At 42.5% G+C, this 20,745-nt stretch overlaps 1 protein-coding gene across 1 annotated transcript in view; it reads left to right on the top strand.

The window, feature by feature from the left end:
* OBSCN (obscurin, cytoskeletal calmodulin and titin-interacting RhoGEF) overlaps positions 1 to 20,745 on the top strand; it is a gene marked incomplete at both ends in the record, with an annotated part of 186,125 nt that overhangs the window by 56,498 nt on the left and 108,882 nt on the right. Inside the window, 16 exons of the mRNA XM_082305313.1 lie at positions 281 to 547; positions 1,209 to 1,478; positions 2,279 to 2,545; positions 3,986 to 4,252; positions 5,907 to 6,173; positions 7,078 to 7,347; positions 8,126 to 8,392; positions 9,170 to 9,436; positions 11,035 to 11,307; positions 13,038 to 13,304; positions 15,586 to 15,852; positions 16,723 to 16,989; positions 17,606 to 17,869; positions 18,435 to 18,701; positions 19,084 to 19,347; positions 20,292 to 20,558. Coding sequence (XP_082161439.1) covers positions 281 to 547; positions 1,209 to 1,478; positions 2,279 to 2,545; positions 3,986 to 4,252; positions 5,907 to 6,173; positions 7,078 to 7,347; positions 8,126 to 8,392; positions 9,170 to 9,436; positions 11,035 to 11,307; positions 13,038 to 13,304; positions 15,586 to 15,852; positions 16,723 to 16,989; positions 17,606 to 17,869; positions 18,435 to 18,701; positions 19,084 to 19,347; positions 20,292 to 20,558 — 4,278 coding nt within the window. The remainder of the gene's footprint in view (positions 1 to 280; positions 548 to 1,208; positions 1,479 to 2,278; positions 2,546 to 3,985; positions 4,253 to 5,906; positions 6,174 to 7,077; positions 7,348 to 8,125; positions 8,393 to 9,169; positions 9,437 to 11,034; positions 11,308 to 13,037; positions 13,305 to 15,585; positions 15,853 to 16,722; positions 16,990 to 17,605; positions 17,870 to 18,434; positions 18,702 to 19,083; positions 19,348 to 20,291; positions 20,559 to 20,745) is intronic.

Genomic DNA, 20,745 nt, shown 5'->3' with positions numbered 1-20,745 from the left:
GCTCAGCCCCTGGCTTTGCCATAGCACTGCTGTGTAGTGTTGAGTAAATTACCTATTGTCTCTGCAGCTCAGCCATCCAAGTGGTAAAACAGGGATAAAAAGTTTTCCTTTCTTTAGCTCTTCACTTGCTGTGTGCTAGTTGAGTGCTTAGCATAGTGGGGATTCCTGTCATCATCCAAATAACTGAACACAGAAGAAATATTGCTAATGAGTTTTTTTTAATTGGCACTTTTCATGGAAACTGTACTGATTATTCCACTTTTTTTTTTACTCCTTTTAGAGCTGCCTGTAAAAATTGTGAAGCCTTTGCGAGATAAGATTGCTCTTGAAAAACATCGGGGATTCCTGGAGTGCCAGGTGTCTCGTGCCAATGCCAAAGTTAAATGGTATAAAAAGGACATTGAAATTCACCCTAGTGACAAATATGAAATTGTGAGCGATGGTGTCTACCGGAAACTCATCATCAACGATGCAGATTATGAAGATGAGGACACGTACACTTGTGATGCCTTTGATGACAAAAGCAGCGCTAATTTCTTTGTTGAAGGTAGTAAACTGTTTTTTCCTCTGTGGGATGCATCGGAAGGACTGGCTGATTCAAAAAGCCCTGGTCATTTACTTTGAAAACAAAATACCACTTAAAAAGACTTTTAATTCAGTGTTGATTTATTCTGAAGTCCATTGATATTGAAACCTTTTAGGATTATAAGTGCAGGAACATCCTGTAAAATGAATATATGGTATATTCTCCTAGGAAAGTGATGGAATTCCTGTTCCAGAGAATTTTATCACATATGCTGGAGAAAGTTTGTTGTTCAGAGAAAAGTTGGTGTAGCTAACCAAAGTCTTTCCTATTATCAACATTTACATTTCAGTGAACCTTCTTTTCCATATTTTTTCTTATTCTTTTCCATATTCTTTTCTTATAGTGCCAAATGTTTGATATCAGGATAGGAAGGTGGTTTTAGAAATAGGACTGGGAATCAGGAGATCTTGATTCCCTAGAGTCTGTGTCACAGTCTCACTGTCTGACCTGTGACCAGCAATATATGTTTGTTTTTGTAGAAAAAAAGGATGTTTTAAGGCCTTTTGAGCCAATAAGTGCAGTATGCAAATGCAGAAAAGATGGCATGAGTGTGCAGGATGCTAATGAAAGAGTTCTTTCATGACTCCTCAATCCCTGCTTTCTCATTCCATCCTTCATCCAGAACAATCCATTAGTATTGTAAAGGAGTTGTGTGATGAGGATGTGACTGAGCCTGAAGAAGCCAAGTTTGATTGTGAGATATCCATTCCATCCGTGAAACCCCCCAAATGGTCTCTACGTGGAGAAGTCCTACAGGCTGGCAGAAACATTATCATGCAGCAGGAAGGCACCATCCACCGGCTGACAATACTGAAAACCAGCGCTGATATGACAGGCACCATTCAGTTCTCCATTGGCAAATCAAAATCCACAGCAAATCTGCGTGTCAGAGGTAATGTGGTTATGTCCTGTCTTGAATTAGATCATGAGAGATCCTTCCTCTCACAGTCCCTGGAAAGTAATTTTTCATACGTACTGTCTAATGTTCAGGCCCCACTGGCTGGGGTCTTGGAAATGTATGGAAGATCTGCTTAGTTCCCAATTACAAGTTGTTGGGTGCATGAAATGAGACATCAATGTCTTAGGAAGGCATCTGATTAAATGAGTTGGTGTGCCTGGTATTCAAACCTCATATTCAATTCTATTGATCTAAGACTGGTTTTTGCCTTTTTTTTCTTCTTGACTTTACCAAAGAGGACAAAACAGACGACATTTGCCAGGAGAGTTTATTTTGTGCCATTTCTGAACTAGACAAGTTTGATAGCTCATTTACTTAATCCACTTTGTCATTGACTTGATTTGGGACGAAGCTTCAAGGCTTTTTATCTTCTGCTGTCACCATTGTAAATATCTCCAATCATTTGGAAGTCTTTGTTTTGTCTTTAATTTGCTCTTACTTGAATAAAAACCTCAATTAGAGAGCAATTCAGTAAGCACTGAACCAGAACTGGACCATGCATTTGGTAGTCAATATACAGTATTATCTTATAGAAACCAGCATTCCCTATAGATCATCATGACGTTTTAGCTTCAAAGCACATCAGCTCTGTAACAGAAACTTGTAGCACCATCCGAGCAGTTCACAAAACAGTTGTGAACGATATACATGAAATAAATTGGCATGAAATACAGATTAGAAACTTTCCTCTTCTTCAGATTGATCCTTTCTTCTTTCCCAACCCTGCTTTGCAGATTACCACATACAGATCACCAGGAAGATGGAGGACAAGACGGCTCTGGAGCGCCATTCAGTCATCCTGTCCTGCGACTTCAGGCCTTCTCCAAAGGTTGTGAAGTGGTTCAAGGGCCACACACCCATCGAGCCCTCCGAGAAGTACAAAATCAAGCGGGAGGAGCATTCAGCAGAGCTCAAGATTTTGAAGGTGAAGCCCGAAGATGCTGGTGTGTACAAGTGCAGGGCTGGAAACGCAGAGACTGAAGCCACGTTGACCGTTGAAGGTATGAGCAGTTTGCAGCAGGAGGATTGCCTGTTGTATAGATAGAAGGAAGAAATTTTTTACGATGACAGTGTTGAAACCCTGGCACAGGTTGCCCAGAGAGGTGGTAGATGCCCCATCCCTGAAAACATTCAAGGTCAGGTTCGACGGGGCTCTGAGCAACCTTATCCAGTTGAAGATGTCCCTGCTCATTGCAGGGGGGTTGCGCTAGATGACCTTTAAAGGTCCCTTCCAACCTAAACCATTCTATGATTTTATATCTTTATGGTTCAGTATTTCACTCTGTTCTTCTCTTCTTGAGTAGGGGTAGATTCCCACAGTTCTCTCCTGCTAATTTTATATAAATGCAATATCTTAAGTGAACTGACTGTATTATGCACTGTGCTGATATTCCGTGATACTGAAATCCAGCACTTACCATGAAGTAGGTAATGCATGTGGAAGGGCACCACCTGGGTAAGGCAGAAATTCATGCGTCTTTCTCAAGGCACGTTATTTTCCTTTTTATCTGAGGAACTAGAATTCTCTGGTACTTCTTGCTAAAAATGTCCTTTATGTGAAACTGCTACAGACCTCTGATTCTGGTAATTTTGGTTGCGGTTTTCACTTCCTGGCCACCGTGTCAGCTTTTATATCTGCTATACATTTGCTAGTCATAATGATGTTCCATGTCATCCTGGTACGGCACTGTTTTTAGCCAGTTCTTCACCTCTGGTGAAACTGTAAGAAAAGATGATCACTGGGTCACTTTCAGCAAGACTTGGAGGTGAGCCATGGAATCATTTCCAGAAGTCCAGGGAGCAGCTTTTGGTAACAGTTTGGCCTTGAAGAGGTTCATCCAAATGACAAAATTATTTAATACTCCCCAAACCCTCTTCTGAGTTAGCTAGTCCTTGAGAAACGGCATTTCATGGGTGGAGAAGCTGCAAAGGGAAACCTCTGGCCAAGGACTGGGAGGGAAAGTTAACTTCCCGTTGCTCCCTAAACCTAAGCAAGTTGCTTAATCTCTTTGTACTTGTTGTTTGTGACCAAACCCATTGCCTTCATCTCATCCTCTGTGTTTCCCTGGCAGTGAGTCAGGAATAATTTAGTTATAATGTGTTTGTGTGGGGGCAGTCATGAGCACTCAGGGACTGGAGCTCTGTGGAGTATTTAGGCATCACTGTAATGTCATTGCCATTTTAGAAAGACTTACTTATTTTTTAAATTAAAAAGAAAAAAAGCAAAACATGTTAAAAGAGAATTGAGGGCAAAATAGACTTTTTAATGGATGTTTTTTGTTGGACCAATTGCAGAACCAAGTAAATGAAATGTAATGACCCATGGTGTACAGGAGACCAGACTAAATCATCTAATAAACTCTAACCACTATGAAATCTATTTGTGGTAATAGTACTGATTTATGGTGACAGTGGTGATGGTACACCTTGGTTTCCTACAGCCCGCAATGTAGAAGTACTCAAACACCTGCAGGACGTGGAAATTGAAGAAGAGAGTTCTGCTGTTTTCTCCTGCGAGCTGTCCCACGATGATGAGGATGTGGAATGGTTCCTCAATGGCACACTCCTTTACACCAACAATTTCAACGACATCAGGAACGTTGGCAATTGCTACATGCTGACGATGAAGCAGGTCAAGCCTGAGGATGCTGGCACAGTGACGATGAAGTCGGACAAGGTGTCGGAGACTGTGCGTCTGAAGGTGATAGGTGGGTTGTGATCACACTCCTCCTGAATGTAAATCAGAGATGCAAAACAGCTCTTATTTACCATATCCATGCAGCAATCCTGCTTGCAAGCTTCACCTCTCTGGGACTGAGTAATAGGGATACAGGGGGTTTCTTCCAGTGTAAGTTTCTACTGTAGCTCATGATTTTTCTGAGGAAGACTGTTTTGATGTCCTGACAAAACTTTCCCTAGTTCTTTATCATGCTTTTACTTATCGTGATAATCTAAAGAGCAATTTCCTTTACTTGTAGGTCTCTTCAGTAGTGTATAGTCTATAAACGCCTCTTTCTAAAGATTTTTGTCTGCAAGGAGATGAGTTTCAGTGTACTTCCAAGGCTAGGGCACATCTTCAGTGTATCAGTTCTGGAGTTGGACTGAATCAGCAAAGAGAAGTCAGTTTGCTGCTGTCCTTCATGTCTTAGATGTGTGACCAAACTTTGAGTTGTTGTGGTCTAACATGTCCTTGTGCATCAGCTAAGCCACAGTAAATTGTGTGAATTATTTTAGGCATGTTAGAAACATGAGGTAAATCTCTTGCCAAAATTTCAAAATCACATTTGCTTTAGCAACAGACCCGTACATGCATGCTCGGGTAAATCATACTGATTTGTTATCCTAAATTAACTCCTTCTTGTATCAGGAAACATGAGAGGGAAATATTCTGAGCTGTTTTCTGAAAATCAGAGTCTGACGTTCTCCATGCCCTCTTAGAGAACAATCTCTCTGATTTCCTTAGCATTTTGCCTTCTGATCATGACTAATTTGTTCTTCCCGAGTATCTGACTAATTTAACTCTTGCTCTATCCACTCAGAGAGTCTGAACGATTTCCTCTTCCTTCTTTCTTTTATATCTGGTAAAAAAATTCACCCATATAAATATCCTCTATGTCAAATATATTTTAAGTTAGATAACGGGGATCAATACAACAAAGAAACAAGAGCAAGAATGTTCAGGAGAGCGAGGAGAATGTGCAGCATATCCTTTTATTGCTGCTCCTGCTGCATGAATCCTGCTTCATGAAAAGGCACTGCCAGCTCTCTGGCTTTAGAAGACCTACATCCCAATTAACTTCTCTTCACACATTTTTCTTCTAACCACCTGACCCCTTTCCACTTGTAGACTGCTGCAATGAGAAAGGATGCTCCCAGAGAACACTTTCTGCTCCTCCACGATGCAGATAAGGGCTTCCTTAAACCTGGTCTATCTTGTTGAGCAGCTATTCCATAGAAGTGTGAAGCAGTCCCTCTGGCCTTCACTGAGGCCCTACGTGCCTGCTCAAAGCCCCATTCCCTGAGATGTCCTGTGCCTGACAGATGCCCCAACACAGAGGAAAAAGGAGTCCTTGCAGTCTCACAGGTGTGCAGCTGTAAGAGAGACAATGATTACAGCACTGAATATCACTCCCCATCCGTGGCAATGCAGGCTGCCTCTCTCCTTCCATGCATCCTCCCATTAATAAATTCTGATTTCTCTAACACTCCTTCCAATCATGAGATGTGAGACTGCTATAGGTTCTGTGTTGGTATCATCAGCATTGCCAAGGGTTGACTTTAAGCTCTCTAAATATTTGGTAGCAATTGAAAATGTCCCAACTTAAATATCCTGGCTGTTCTGTTTTGCCCATTAACCTTCAGAGAAGCCTGCTGTCTTCATGAAGTCCTTGGACGATGTTTTTGGTGAGGAGCGAGGTGTGATTAAACTGGAATGTGAAGTCTCCAAAGAGAAGGTCAAACCTGTTTGGAAAAAGGATGGTGTGCAGCTCGCTTCTGGTAACAAGTATGAGCAGATACAGTCTGGGAAGACCCTGTGCCTCCTTATCCATGACCTTGAAAAGACAGATGCAGGTTTATACACATGTGATATTGGCACCGATGTTGCCAAATCAAAGGTCAGCGTTCAGGGTAAGTATTGTAGACGATGGCCAGTCAAGGGGTGCTGCATATACGGGTGGGCTTGGTCACTCTCTCTCACACCTATGCCTCCATGAGCTTCACATAACATGGTGATGTCTGAATAATCTCTGTTACTCTTTGATGTAAGTTTATCTGGCGTTTCAGTGAAAATCACGTGTCAAGAAGGTAGCGACAATGTTTCTTTCGTGAACATTCCTAGGGCGCAGAAATCCTCCCAGAAGAGCAAATAATTTCTCAAGAAAAAAACCCAAAACACAAAAAGAAAAAAAAAAAACCAAACCCCGAGCAGCTTGTGTTTCACAGTTTTGAGCTATTAATTCTGAGTTCGTTGTGGGAACACAAAAGTAGTACGATGGTGTCTATTGAAGAACCCAGCAGTTCAGCCGGTCCTCTAATCCTTGAAGCTGCTTGGAGGAAAAAGAAATGTTCATGGCTTTCAAACTCATGTTGATAGAGACAAATGTGAATTTGTCTGATTTGAACACCAGGAGGGGTAGGATGGTAACAAATTAACAAATACTAACATCCTATTTCTCATATCATCACAGAGAAAAACCTCTCACAACATCCCAGAGGCTTCCTGCCTGACAGCTTTTCTCCCCTTTAGTTCATTGATTCTTGACTCTTGTCCACCAAGTGAGCTGTTCTCCACGCAGTCCTTCCAGAGCAAAGCCAGGAGATTCACATCCCTTTTTTCTATAGCTTTGTGGTGATTCTGAGCAGATAATGTCTGACAAATCCTTCCCATGTCAAATACATCTGTAAGGAATGCAGTGCTGTCCTGACAACCCAGTAGATAAACCATTCTGATGAGCTAAAAATGTCAATACTACTACTCATATCAATCATAAAAGCCTTTTCTCCTTGTATTAACCTAGTTTTTATCTTCCAGAACTGAACATTGGCATCACCAAACGGCTGAAGAACACCGAAATCCAGGAGGGAGAAGATTGCACTTTTGAGTGTATTTTGTCCCATGAAAGCATTGATGACTTCAACTGGACGCTGAACGGGAGCAAAGTGGAAAGTGGTGGGCGATTTAAAGCCTCTAACATGGGTCGGAAATATACGCTCAATATCAAAAACGTGATTCCTGATGATGCTGGGGAAGTCATTTTCACTGCCCGTGGTCTAACCTCCAAGGCTTCTCTTGTTGTGAAAGGTAATGAGATCAGAAAGGTTCTGGGGTTTGATTTCTTGGGCGCCTTTTCGTAAGGTATGTCAGTAAACCATGAAGACAAACTCTTGTGATCAAAGTGAATAGCAGCCTTCTCTGTGAGCCTTGAAGCACTGACAGTTTTCCTTAAAAACAAGCGAAAGGATGAAAGTTTTTATAGGTATTTGAGAATTGCAGAACACACTGGGTGGTGCAACTGTACAGACAATCACTACCTAGACTGTGTGCGTCAGAGATAATCACCCAAGGCTCCCTGGGTAGTCAGTGGAGAGAAGAAATAGGTAGCTTTATGATATAGTTCATCATCCACATTTAGACCTATTTAGGTCAAAATAAATTATTCCTTGAAGTCTGTTGCCTTTACTTAGCAGATCACTGCTGGCTGTAGAGCAGCCCTGGAGTGCCTCTGCTACATGCCTCTATAGCATGGATGTCTGTATTTAGTGAGATAGATCCCACCATAACTGCATGCCTACTGTGACTTCAGTGACAGCAAAATGACATCCCCTGAAATGAGCGCCATCACGGCAAGTCCTCAGTTCCCGTAAGCAATCATTAATATTCACTGAGAGCCCATAACTGCAATTCATATGTACTAAAGAGCAAGACTGCTTTTCCCCTCTGTTCCCTAACGTGATATGAATCATTCATGGGGGAATGTGAAAACTCGCTGGATATTTGAATTGCAAAAACTCCAACTATATAGTGATCGTGATCATGATTTTTATTCAAAGCTCCCTTTTCTTTTTTTCCCCCTCTTCAGAAAAACCTACTGAGGTCACAAAACAGCTGGAGGATAAAACATCAGCAGCGGGGCAGGACATCAGCCTGAGCTGTGAATTGTCAAAACCTGATGTGAGCATCAGGTGGTACAAGGACGGCAAAGCAATCCGAAAAAGCCAGAAATATGACTTGCACCAAGAGGGAACACGAGCCATTCTAATCATCCATGATTCCACGGTCAAGGACAGTGGGGAGTACACCTGTGAGACAGAGGTCTTTAAAACGAAAGCCAGGGTCACAGTGCAAGGTCAGTTGAAGCATGCATAGGGGCTGGCACGTATAGCAGTTGGCGTAAATAACTACAGCTTGTGCGAGATGTTTTTCTCTTCTATCTCCCTAAACAGGATCAATTTTTAGTTTTCAAAAAATGCCATGGATTAAAAGCTTTTTAAAAAAAAAACTCTGAAAAAACACCTTGTAGGTACTGAAGAATCTTATGTGCTATTTAATGAGCCAATCAACACTGGCAATTTGAATTAGTCTTTTTTTGAATATGAGTGATCAAAACTGTATGTGGTCTGCAAGATGAGACCTCACCAGTTCCTGTACAATGACATTAAACTTCCCTGGAAATATTTTACCTGATATGTCCTGTGACAGCAGGTGGAGCTGGTGATCTTAGATCCATTCCATCTGATAGGACGACAGGAAATGGCCTCAAGCTGCACCAGGGCAGGTTTAGATTGGGTACTAGGAAAAATTTCTTCACTGAAAGGGTTGTCAAGCATTGGACCAGGCTGCCCAGGGAAGTTGAGTCTCCATCCCTGGAGGTATTTAAAAGCTGGGTAGACGTGGTGCTTAGGGACATGGTTTAGTGGTGGACTTTGGAGTGTTAGGTTAACGGTTGGACTTGATGATCTTAAGGGTCTCTTCCAACTTAAATGTTTCTATGATTCTATATTCTGTGATTCTACAAGTGGGGGCAGAGGGGATTCAAGACCACTCTGTATGCTCAGGACTTGTTTGGGTAACAAATCTTTCTCTGCCTCCATCTTTTGTTTTTTTTCTTTTCTTTTCCTTCCAGAAAAACCTAATTATTTTGTCAAGGAACTTTCAGACCTGAAAGCTGATGAAAGTGGAACTGCAGTTTTTATGTGCCAGACTGAGAAAGCTGCATCCTCTGTGGTCTGGAGGAAAGGCATAGCTGAACTCAGGGCTAACAAGAAATACGAGATCACACAGAAAGGACAAGTCTTGCAGCTGACCATAAATAACTTGGAGAAAAGTGACAGTGACACTTACACCTGCGACATTGGTGATGCCCAGACCAGAGCCAAGCTAGTCGTGCAAGGTATGCATGAGAGGAATATGATTGTACGTCCTGTTTTTCCACTAGGAAACCTTATATGCATAGGTAGATCTATTTCTCAGCATATAGGTAGCAGATCTGCTGATTTCTGGCTTTGAGTCATGATGTACGTACACTGCACAGGACACGTGGACAAAAATATAGCAACAGGGAGCTGGACATGCAGAGCAATTTGTCGATTTGAAGCAATTACACCTGGAGTACTTTGGGTATGATTTAAACCCCAAAATGCTGATGTGAGGAGAGGCTGGTGTTCCTGTGTGAACATATGATGGATATGATTCAGAGTGCCTGCTATTAGATGGGGGAAAAATTATTCTGCCTCCAGGCTTTTCTCTTTTCTCCATATCCCTTGACGCCTCTTTCAGCAGTGGTTTCTAAGAGGGGATTGGTGAATGAGCTGTCCAGGGATCTTTAAGTGCTTAATGTCCTTCTGTGCCTTAGACATGAGTTACACCCTCCAGCTGAAGAGTACAACCCAAGCAGCTTTTGTTTGATGCTACAGGCAGAAAATGAGTTGCGGTGGGCAATGTTTAACAGCAGGGCAGTGTTTAAGGGGAAGGAGTGAGGTCTGGTCATTACTGCTCCTCACGGTTCCCTCGCTGGAGCCCCAACTCGGAGAAATTCTTCAGCTGAAATAGATGAAGCAATGAAGAGAATAAGAGGAACAATTCAAGAATAGTTGCATAGAGATGCAGTGGCAGTGTCCGCTTATTAATTATTATAGCTAGTTATTAAAGACTAAGGGGGTAAAGCCAGAGTCCTCCACCTCTGATCATCTGCTAGAGCAGCCTTGAGAAAAAAATTGTTCTTAATCCCCATCATGGCCTCGGGACCTGAGCTACCTGAAGTTGCTGTGAGGTTTCTAACCTCTGAGTGAAAAAATACTTTTCTGTCACAAAGCTCAAGAGAAGTAAAAATTCCCTGTACTGGTTTTGTCAGTAGGAGCAATATCGGATATATCTTTTGTATACAGTGATAACCTGATTTTATTTATTTATTTATAGTTAGGTGTCTCTCTGTCTGTATCTATACAGGCAGGTTTTCAGGGCTGTTGTTTTGTTTCTTTTTACTACAGCTGCAGTCAGACACTCCCCACTTCCCACTGTGTTTACGGTTGGACTAAGCTCAAAGAAGGTGGAGGCCGGGTGGTCCTATCCCATAGAAAGCAAGAAAGCTCTAGAAAAACAGAGGGGCTGTCATGGGAGAGATCATCTGCTTAGTGATGTCTAGAGCCTAGTGATGCTGTCAGAGATGCATCCTTTCAGCCTTTCCAGGTCCTTTCATTAGGAGAAACTTTAGAACACTGGATTTGCATTGTACTGGCTACTTGTTCTGCTATATGTGTTCTGGTGCTTTGAAATTGTCTTCATCCTATTTTGGTGTGTGTGTCCTGTAGATATTATCTGCCTGTGGATGGTTTTTGTGTTCAATAACAGGGGAATTGTGTTTCAGTCTTCTGTACCATGAACATATTTCTTTCTTGAAATACTCACGTGGGAAATCTTGGAGTTTTCCATATCGATTTTCACGCTAGAAACTGAAGATTCCAGTAATTGATGTGTCTATGTTCCTTTCAGGCCAAAAAGTGCTAATAACAGAAGACCTGGAAGATGTCACTGTGTTAGAAGGAGAATCTGCCATGTTCAAATGCAGAATCTCTCCTGTAGACTATAGCAAAGTGCAATGGTTTTTGGATAAAACCCCACTCCATACCAATGAACTTAATGAGATCCAGTCTCAGCCTGGTGGATATCACTTGCTAACATTGAAAAAACTCTCACTGAAGGACTCGGGGGTCATTACATTTGAAGCCGGTGATAAGAAAACCTCTGCCAGTTTGGTTGTTAAAGGTAATTCAGTCATAAAACTGCAGGAGAAGAAAGAACGTGTAGAAATATCTATGGGTTAATGTGGGTAGGTGGAAAAAAAAGAACAAAAATGCTACAAATTTGGCCCCATCATATGTATATCTGTAGATGTTCAATAGTAGCATTATCTATATAATGAAGCTAGGGCTGGGGAATTAATGCTTTGTAATTCCGGACGGCTCTCGGTATGTTTGTTGGACCTTAGATGGGAATGTTATACGTAGTGATGGTACATTGGATGCCTTGTCCAGTTTTCCTTGAGCCAAGCTGATAGGGTGAGTGAGGAGAAACAAATTAGTTCAAGAAAAAAAAAAAGTGCAACCAAGAAGTTTTTTATTTAGTTTTCATTGCTTGAAAGGCAACACTACATGTGTTCTCTGCTATTCATTGTTGACAATGAATTATTTTCTCTGGCAAAGTTAAACTGAGTTAAAACTGAAGTGTTAGTCTACTTCTCTGGCGAGGGAATAAAATGAATGCCGGACAGCCCGAGAGTGCAGGATTAGACAGGTGTTTTCTTACTGGAAACATAAATATTTCTCGTTGCCCAGAGATGTAAAACACAGTCTCCACTGTGTCAGATCATATTCTCATTCTTTTCAGAATCACCATGTTTCTTGCAAATAATTTTTTTTTTTTCAAAATTTGAAAGTTTTCCCAAATTTTGCCTTGCTATAGAAATGCAAACAGATTTTTCTGAAGGCAAATGAAAGGTCTTATTTGCAAAAGGCTGATTTCTTTTGGTAACACTAATATGTGATGCTATAGTACCCCAAACAGGTTTTGGTCTCCTGATTGATTGGATTTTTATGGATTAAAAAGCGTTAAGCTAGGAGGGATGAGATGTACCTTGGCCAATTTAGCTCTTGGTATCTAGATTAGGCTACTTCTATAAGCTGTGTAGAAAGACAAGTACTTCCAGAGAGCAGTTCATCTTCTTTGTCCTAATGACCTATTTTGGAAGTGAATATCTGGTCTCTGGAGGTGTCCGTCATCTTCCAGCAGTTATAGAGACACCATACACATGACCAGTCTGAGCTATCTGCCTGGTTTTTAGAGGATGCATACTGATGAGATGAGACCTGCTGTAGATGATTGGCTTTGAGAAATCTGTATTGCACCTCGCTTCATGCAGAATTCCTTTTCCACATTCAGTTAGAAGGTTCAAACTAATCAGCTCACGTGTAGAAGGGCTTAGGAAAATCGTGTCTCCATCTTGTTTGTATTTAATGAGATGCAAGAGAGATCTTATTTATGTTTTTCACTCTGAGGGCGGTGAGGCACTGGAAAAAGTTGCCCAGAGAAGCTGTGGATGCCCCATCCCTGGAAGTGCTCAAGGCCAGGTTGGATGGGGCTTTGAGCAGCCTGGTCTAGTGGAAGGTGTCCCTGCCCATGGCAGGGGGGGTGGAACCAGATGATCTTTAAGGTCCCTTCCAACCAAAACCATTCTATGATTCTTCAACAGGCATATTTTCTTCTCAGTTTCTCCCAGATGGTGTCAGGTATTTACTAAACAACATTTTATGGCATGACTGGTGCCTTTCTGAGGGCTTTATAGTCATTATATAGTCATAAACACCAAATTAGTTGTTACTAACCTTGACCTGTAATTTTGCTGCAAGTAATCTTGGATGTAAATCTCACAGATTACTTGTGATCTGAAAATCCTCACCTCTTCTGAAGCATCTCAGACGGTTTTTATGTGATTCTAGAGAAGCCCTGCATCTTCACGAAGGAACTGGTTGATACTGAAGTCGCTGAGGGAGAGGATGTGATCCTTCACTGTGAGACCTCCAAATCAGACAGCCCTGTGAAGTGGTGCAAAGATGGGAAGAGCCTTAGGAATTCTTCCAAGTATAACATCAGCCGGTCAGGATTTGAAGCCAAGCTTGTCATTCACAGGGCAGAAGAAAGAGACAGTGGCAGATATGAGTGTGAGGCTGGAGCAGCTAAAAGTAGTGCGGTTATTACTGTCAAGGGTAAGAACATTTGGAGCGATGGTTTGGGTCCTAACTCATCATCTAACACTGAGGTCAGAGTAATAAATTGAAATGATAAAAATGTGAAACGATACTGAAAAGGAACCTCATGTCTTTGCACCAAAATGCAGGAGTGGTTCTTCTCATCAAGTCACCCAGGACAGCAGCCAGAGAGGTGACAGCATGTGAAACAGGAAAACCCTTCATCTTACCTAACATTAGCTCTATGAGAGTTAAGTGCCTAAGCTCTCTGGAGCAGAGAGCAATGGGTCAGTAGAGAACAGCGGGCTCCTCTGTAGGGGATCCACCCAGCCTAAGAGGTAATCCAGAGAAAGGATGAGTCACCTTCTGAAGCTGCCTCCACTGATGGCGCTCTCCAAGGAAGAGAGCTCATACACCCACATTTGTCTGGGTAATTGCTTTAGGCAGCCGAATTTATTGAGTAGTGCATCCAAAGTTTTTATTCCAAAGATCGTGATCAAGGCAGGAGGTGCCATCTGAAGGGTTATGGTCTGAGCTGGAGCAAAAGTTCTCTTTAGACACACGCGACTTTAACGTACTTCCTTGAGCACATTGGGTAAGCACCACGTACATTAGGTAAGCGTTGGGTCTGAGCTGTGTCAAAACCAGGCTCACCTACTACCCACATTATAATTGCTCCAGCCTGTCTTGAGTCACTGCTCCAGCCTGAGGTTGAGGAGGAGCTTGGTTCCTGTGAGCAAAATTTCTCATTCACATGGGCAGGTTCGAGCAGATGCAAGGAGACTGTTAATGGCACAGGCTGGGTTTAGCCTCACCAGTGGATAACCTGCATGCAGGTCGTCTTAACATGCTCTGGAGGGATTGATCGGAATCTGCACCTGGATTAGAGAAGTCATTGTGAACAAAAAGCATTTGGGTTGTTGGAATAGTCAACCTGAACCTCAGAGCACGAAGAGGGAAGGCAAGATTCTCAGTATTTATCTAGAACACAAAGAAACAAGCCAACTTAAGGCTGAGATCTGCTGTACAAGGAAAAAGAAGACCTTGACGATGTAATGGGGAGGAGAGGTGATGGTTAATGGTCCAGATTTGCTATGTCTTTCATTAGTACTAGGATGCTTCCCCAACACTTGTTACGTAAAAAAGAAAGATCTATGTTGACTTTAGTAGGACCTGGATCTCACCCATAAGGAAGAGGAATTTTTCTGTTAGAAAAACAGTCATAATGAGTGTTAAACAACAGCTCCATTTTTCCCTTCACGAGGAAGGGTGTGGATGGATGCAGGACTTAAACACTTGGATTCAGATCACCAGTAGATGTGAAGGAGTCAAGTCATAAGGATGCCTACAACAAATTACACTGTTGTAGCTTTCCTTTATCTATTAGGGTCACATCAGAACAGCAGAATGCGAAAATAGCAAAAAAAAAAAAAAAAAATTAAAAAAAAAAATCAGTAGCCATGTGACACTGAGTGTCCCAAACCAGAGGTAAAAGGGGAACAGAAGAACAGGCTGTAGTTTAACGGCCACAGGACAACTGCATCACGTATCAGTAGCTGACTTGCGTATTCATAAGACAGCAGAAGCCAGGAAGAAATTGGGTTTTTTTTTCAAGAACTGACAGGGAAAAAAACTTCAGTTGAGGTTTTTTTCCCAGTAAGTGCCTTCTCTACAGTAGCTCACCTTAAAGCCTTGGATCCCAGGCTGTGACAGAGCCTGCACAGGAACCTCCACGGGGACCCTTTCACATACAGCTGTGCTTTCCTCTCTGTGTATGCTCTGTGCTGTTTTTAAGTCTGTATTCATGTCTGATAAAAATATGTTGTGGGTTTTTTTTTTTTTAAATGAGAAATCAATATGCTGGTAATGACAGAAAGTGCTTTGCCATTTCTTTGTGTCCTCTGTGTTATGTGCCAGTTGACCTCAGTAAAGTTTTACGTTTTTTGTGGCAGTGGTCCAGCTCTGACCACCCATCTGCAACGCTGCAACGCACTGTTTGTGTTATTAATAGCAGGGCAGCATCGGCCACTAAGGTTAATAAATGACAACAGTAATAGTTGCAGTTTTCAATAGTACAAATAGTGGTTAAAGGGGAAAAAAAAGCATAAGGTCTCAAATATTTTTTTTTCTGCTGTAGAGTGCTGGCAGCCAGATGTGAGATGTAAGAATCTGTTTACTGTTTGCTAGTGCCTTTCCGTTACTGTGGTTTTCTATCTGAATAGCAAAGTCTGAAACAAAAAGGAAAAAGTGATTTCCAATCTCATGTGTTTCCTTAAACATCTGCAATGTTCTTTTTCAGAAATACCAGTTCTTTTCAAGCAAGAGCTCCAAAATGAAGAAGCTAAAGAAGGAAAACAAGTTAAGCTGACCTGTGAGCTCAGCAAACCTGATACCCCAGTGAAATGGATGAAAGGAGACACTGTTCTCTATGCCAGCGAGAAGTATGAATTTAAGCAGCGTGGTACTGTGGCAGAGCTCATTATTCGAGATGTCAAATCGATAGATGCTGGGGAATATACCTGCAGCACTGGGGAACTGAAGACCACTGCTCGGGTGAAAGTAAACGGTAGGCAGTTAGATATGTTGCCATGCTTTCTTAATGCATTGCTTAATAGATCTTCTATTAAAATAACCAAAACAAAACAAAAAAACCACAGCACTTTGTGGCAGTGTCATCTACAAATTCATATGTAAAATTTAACGGTAATGCATACTTGTAAGCACCTGTATATATTTCATTCATGTAATCTCATCTTATGCATCTGGGATTTTAAATCTGTAACTTCCCACTAAGCAGAAAATACATAAGTGCAAAGGGTTCATTTTCTATACCCTACATGCCATAGTACCTGACCTATCAGCTTTTTTACATGGCTGTGATTAAGACTGGAGTTAGAGTTGGAGACCACGACCATGGGAGCACAAGAAGAACATGAAAACATAAGTCAAGTTCAGTCCCTGATTAATGTTTAGACCCTCAAACTCCCCAAAGCATCCTTTTTTAAAGGCTCCTAGATGCCATCTGCACTCCCCAATGCCGTTAAACAAATACAGTGCCTTTAGTAGTATAGCAAAAGTAGTATGTGCTGGAGCAGAAAGCAGGAGAGATACAGGGCATGTATACTGTCACAGAGCCCTGCAGCAGCAAGGAATTTATTAGTTGAGGATGCTCAGAGGACTCTGAAGGGATCCTTATTAAAGATGAGAGAAACTTCCCCCATACTCCTAGGAATCCCCAGTGAGATGATAACATCTGGGGAGAGACTTCTTCCTGCTCCCAAGCAGAATCACTTCGATGTCACATAGCCAAGGGAGGGTCTAGGGTGGCTCTTCTCATTTGGAAAAAGACTAGTTTTAAGGGGTGACAGCCATCATGGGGTACTTGTTGTACAGCAGGTCAAGAGAGCATGTCCTAATCCCTGGTTCTGTGTTCTAGCTGTGCCTGTCCTTTTTAAACAAGCCCTGGAGAACATGGAAATGGAAGAGGGGAAATCTGTCTCCCTGCGCTGCGAACTCACAAAAGCTGATGCCACTGTGGTGTGGAAGAAGGGAGAAGCCACGCTCCAGGCAAGTGCCAAATATGAAATGAAGCAGAAGGGGACAGTGGCGGAGCTGGTGATTCATAATACAGAGCCAGAAGATGCGGGAAGATACACCTGTGACACTGGAGACCAGCAGACCACAGCTCAAGTCAAAATCCATGGTAGGAATAAGACACCTGCTTGTGACCATTTGTTGTTGTTCTTGCCATGGTCCTGCTAGCTCCTGCACATTTATAGTGAGCATTAAGATAAAAAGGGATCAGGACAAACAAAAGGCAGCTCTGGCTGGGTCCATTATGTTCTCTGTTTTCTAGGACAATAACTTTGTGCTACAACATAGCAATCGAATATCCTTGATAACAAGATATCTTTCCTTGCCTCTGAAATAACTGTTCTGCTTTCTGCTCTGGGTAGAGGTGCTTGTCTGAGCTCTAAGCCAGGAGGTAAGAAGGGCCTTAGCTACGCATTTTGTTAAAGAATATGCAATCCTTTTCTGCACTTTCTCAGCAAGTTTTTCACGCGTCTGTGACCAACAGCGTTTGGGCAGCAGAAGGGTAATTACATCGATATTCTAATTACTGGGAAATAATTGTTTTGGTTTTATTTCCTCCCAAACCCATGGTGTGCTATTGTAAAGCCAAGTAGAGTCCTGGACATGCAGGTAGGTCAGAGCTTATTAGCTGTTCCAAGAGAATTTGTTTTGGCTTTGAGTCCTGTATAAGGTCACCAGTCGGTAATGATTCTCCTAAAGTAAAATGGGAACGCTTCATTCCTCAGCCATCTCTGTACTCATCAAAGAAGAGCTGAAGAACGTGGAAGCTGTGGAAGGTGGGACCGCCACCCTGCGATGCCAGCTGAGCAGAGAGGCCCCCGTGGAGTGGAGGAAGGGGCATGCTCTTCTCCGCCCGAGTAACAAGTACAGGATGAGACAGGAGGGCACAGTGGCTGAGCTGCTGATCCACGATCTGGACCCAAAGGATGCTGGAGACTATACATGTGTAGTGGGGAACCAAAAAACCACAGCAGCCTTGTCAGTGAATGGTAAAAAGTCAGAAATAACCTGTGAAGCTCTGGAATGTTTTTGTCCATCTCTTCCCCCCTCCTCTCTGTACGTTCCCTCACAACACCTACCTTCATGTCCTGCTTCTACTTTTTTCATCCTTCCGCTTTTTCATGTTGCCATGTCACTCCTTTCCCCAATCTCCATCCATGATCAGCTTTCATTATGCCCAATGTCGGATGTGTGTGTGTGTTGTGTTGTCTTCTCACCTTTCCTCAAGTGAAGGGTGCTGACATGCACGTATGTTTTCCTGAATTAGTATGGAAACAGAAGATTCCTTGAGATTTTCTGTTAAGGAGGGTTCATCACCTTTAATGGCGAGGATGAGTTGACTGATCCCAGTCAAGATCATGCATACTTTGATTCTCACAGAACAATTTACTAGAGAATTTGTTTTACCATCCACAAAAAAAGGCAGGATGTGCTTAAGGATAAGGGTGTTGGAATAAGGCTTAGGTAGTCATACGATAAATCACGATTCAGCCTCTGACGAGAGATCTGGGCAGGGTTTTGGGTTGCAATCCCTTTTCATTCTGCATCTCTCAGCCCTGCCAGTCCGTTTCAAAAAAGAGCTGAAGAACGAGGAAGCCACCGAGAGCGGGACGGCCACGCTGCAGTGCGAGCTGAGCCAGGCGGTGGGCTCGGTCGAGTGGAGGAAGGACGGGAAGGTGCTGATGCCAAACGGCAAATACAAAATGAGACGGGAAGGGCGTTTTGTTGAGCTGGTTATCCAAGACCTAGACTTGACAGATGCTGGGAGCTATACCTGCGTGTGCGGAGACCAGAAGACAACAGCTGCCTTGAGAGTGAATGGTAACCATTCTACCCATTTTGCTCATTAAGCCCCAAACTTAGTGTGTTTGACAGCATTTTCTGGTCATCTGAAGTTTGGTCAGTGTGATTTCTTAGAGGTTTCATGTTCTCGGCTCTGTGGTGCCAAAGAGTCACCCTATTAGAGAGTATTCCCTTGTGCTTTTTTTTTTTTTCTTTGAGACAGCACAGCTATGTTTGTATATTGTTTTCGCTAATTTATTTCTCTCCACCCTAGGAGATTTTATCCCCCTTTCAACTGTATCCACCTCTCAGTAGTGCATTTTTTGTTAAATGTATCCACTGCAGCCCAGTAACTCACAGCAGAGTCCAGATCATTTCGTCCTAGTGCTGATTCCTTCTCTGTTGGTATTGCATCCTTCAGCCTTGCCTATCCTCTTCCAAGAACAAATGTCGAACAAGGAAGCTACAGAGGGGGAGGCAGTCACTTTGCACTGTAAACTGAGCAAATCGGCCCCGGTCGAGTGGAGAAAGGGGAATACGGTCCTCAAGCCAAGTGAAAAATACAAAATAGAGCAGGAAGGTCCCTTTGCGGAGCTGATGATCCGGGATTTGGATTTGGCAGACGCTGGTGACTACAGCTGTGTGTGTGGAGATCAACAGACTACAGCTGCTTTGGCAGTAAATGGTAAAAAGAAATTCTCAGCACGTGCCCCAAGTAATCGTGTATAATTCTAAACTCTCTTCTTCTTTTTCTCCTGTTTCATCTGGTCCCTGTATACTTTCTGTCCTCCCCTCTGCTGGTTAATTTTTCTATCCTGTCTTCCTTCTCTCTCTCTCTCCTTTCACCTGATGCCCTCTTGATGTGCTATTTGTCTTCCTAGGTGCTATGTTCAAATGACAAGTGGAGTACAGGTCCCCAACTCAGCACAACCTCCCTAGTCCAGTACAGCCGCTTGTTTAAGTTTTCCCATAGGGATTGACCTGCAAGTGGGAATAATATTTACTTTTTGTAACTTAGACTGTTACACTTGTTGCTCCTAAGAGGAACAAGTTTTCATCAAAGTATGATGCTACACGACTATCTTAATGAAAAATTGTCATTTTGTTCTCCTGCTATTCCCAGCCCTTTTTTACCAATTTTAGCTTAACTCTTCCAAAGCATACACTTCATCTCTGCAGAAAGCTGACAGCATGTTTGTAACTGCTCTGTTTTAAGGGGCTCTATTTATAAAAATGCAGACAGTGCCATGAATCAGGCACTTCTGTGGAACTGCTGTTTTTCTCAAAGGAAACAAAATGCTTTGGGTCTCATATTGAAATATGGCCTCTGATTTTACCCTCTTGATTTTATGGTGTATAAAGCAAACAAAATAGATAGCTTGTCAGCTAAGTTTGCAGATAGACAGGCTTGCTTTTAAAGTAACTTTTAAAGTGTAAGGACAAAAAATTAAAAATCAGACTGAAACCTCTTTTGAAATGTTAGAGACTGGAACAAAATCCTGGAGTGTGAAGAAGGTCTTGTGACTGCAGTGACATGCAGGTTCAGGGGGATAAGAGAAGAGAGTGAATAGATCATGGGTCAGGCTTTCTCAGCTTTGATGGGATGTCCGTATTGCGTTTACTCTGCAGTCCTGCCTGCTCTTTTCACCAAAGAACTGACAGATGAAGAAGCCACAGAAGGTAAAAGTGTCTCTCTGCGCTGTGAGCTGAACAAGGCTGCTGCTAACGTGGAATGGAAGAAGGGCTTCAAGACCCTGAAATCAAGTGACAAGTATAAAATGAAACGTGAAGGTGTCATTGCCGAGCTTGTAATCCAAAATCTAGACACGACAGATGCTGGAAATTATTCCTGTGTGTGCGGAGACCAGCAGACTATGGCAGTTTTAACAGTACATGGTAAAAAAAACCAAAACAAGACACATACTTAAAGTAGCTATCCTCTGTTCTCTGTCCATTCGGACAGATACCTGGTTACCCTACCATCTCCTTCCTACTGCCAGACCCTTATCCACAGCTCACTGATGCCAATGAAGTGCTCCCATTGGCGTCAGTGCGGCCGGGGTGCGAGGCAGAAGAGGGGTAT

The sequence above is a fragment of the Platalea leucorodia genome (genome assembly GCF_965183815.1).
Source record: "Platalea leucorodia genome assembly, chromosome: 1".
Lineage (NCBI taxonomy): Eukaryota > Metazoa > Chordata > Aves > Pelecaniformes > Threskiornithidae > Platalea > Platalea leucorodia.
The sequence above is the reverse complement of the archived record's forward strand: the minus strand, read 5'-3'. Positions and strand labels throughout refer to the sequence as shown.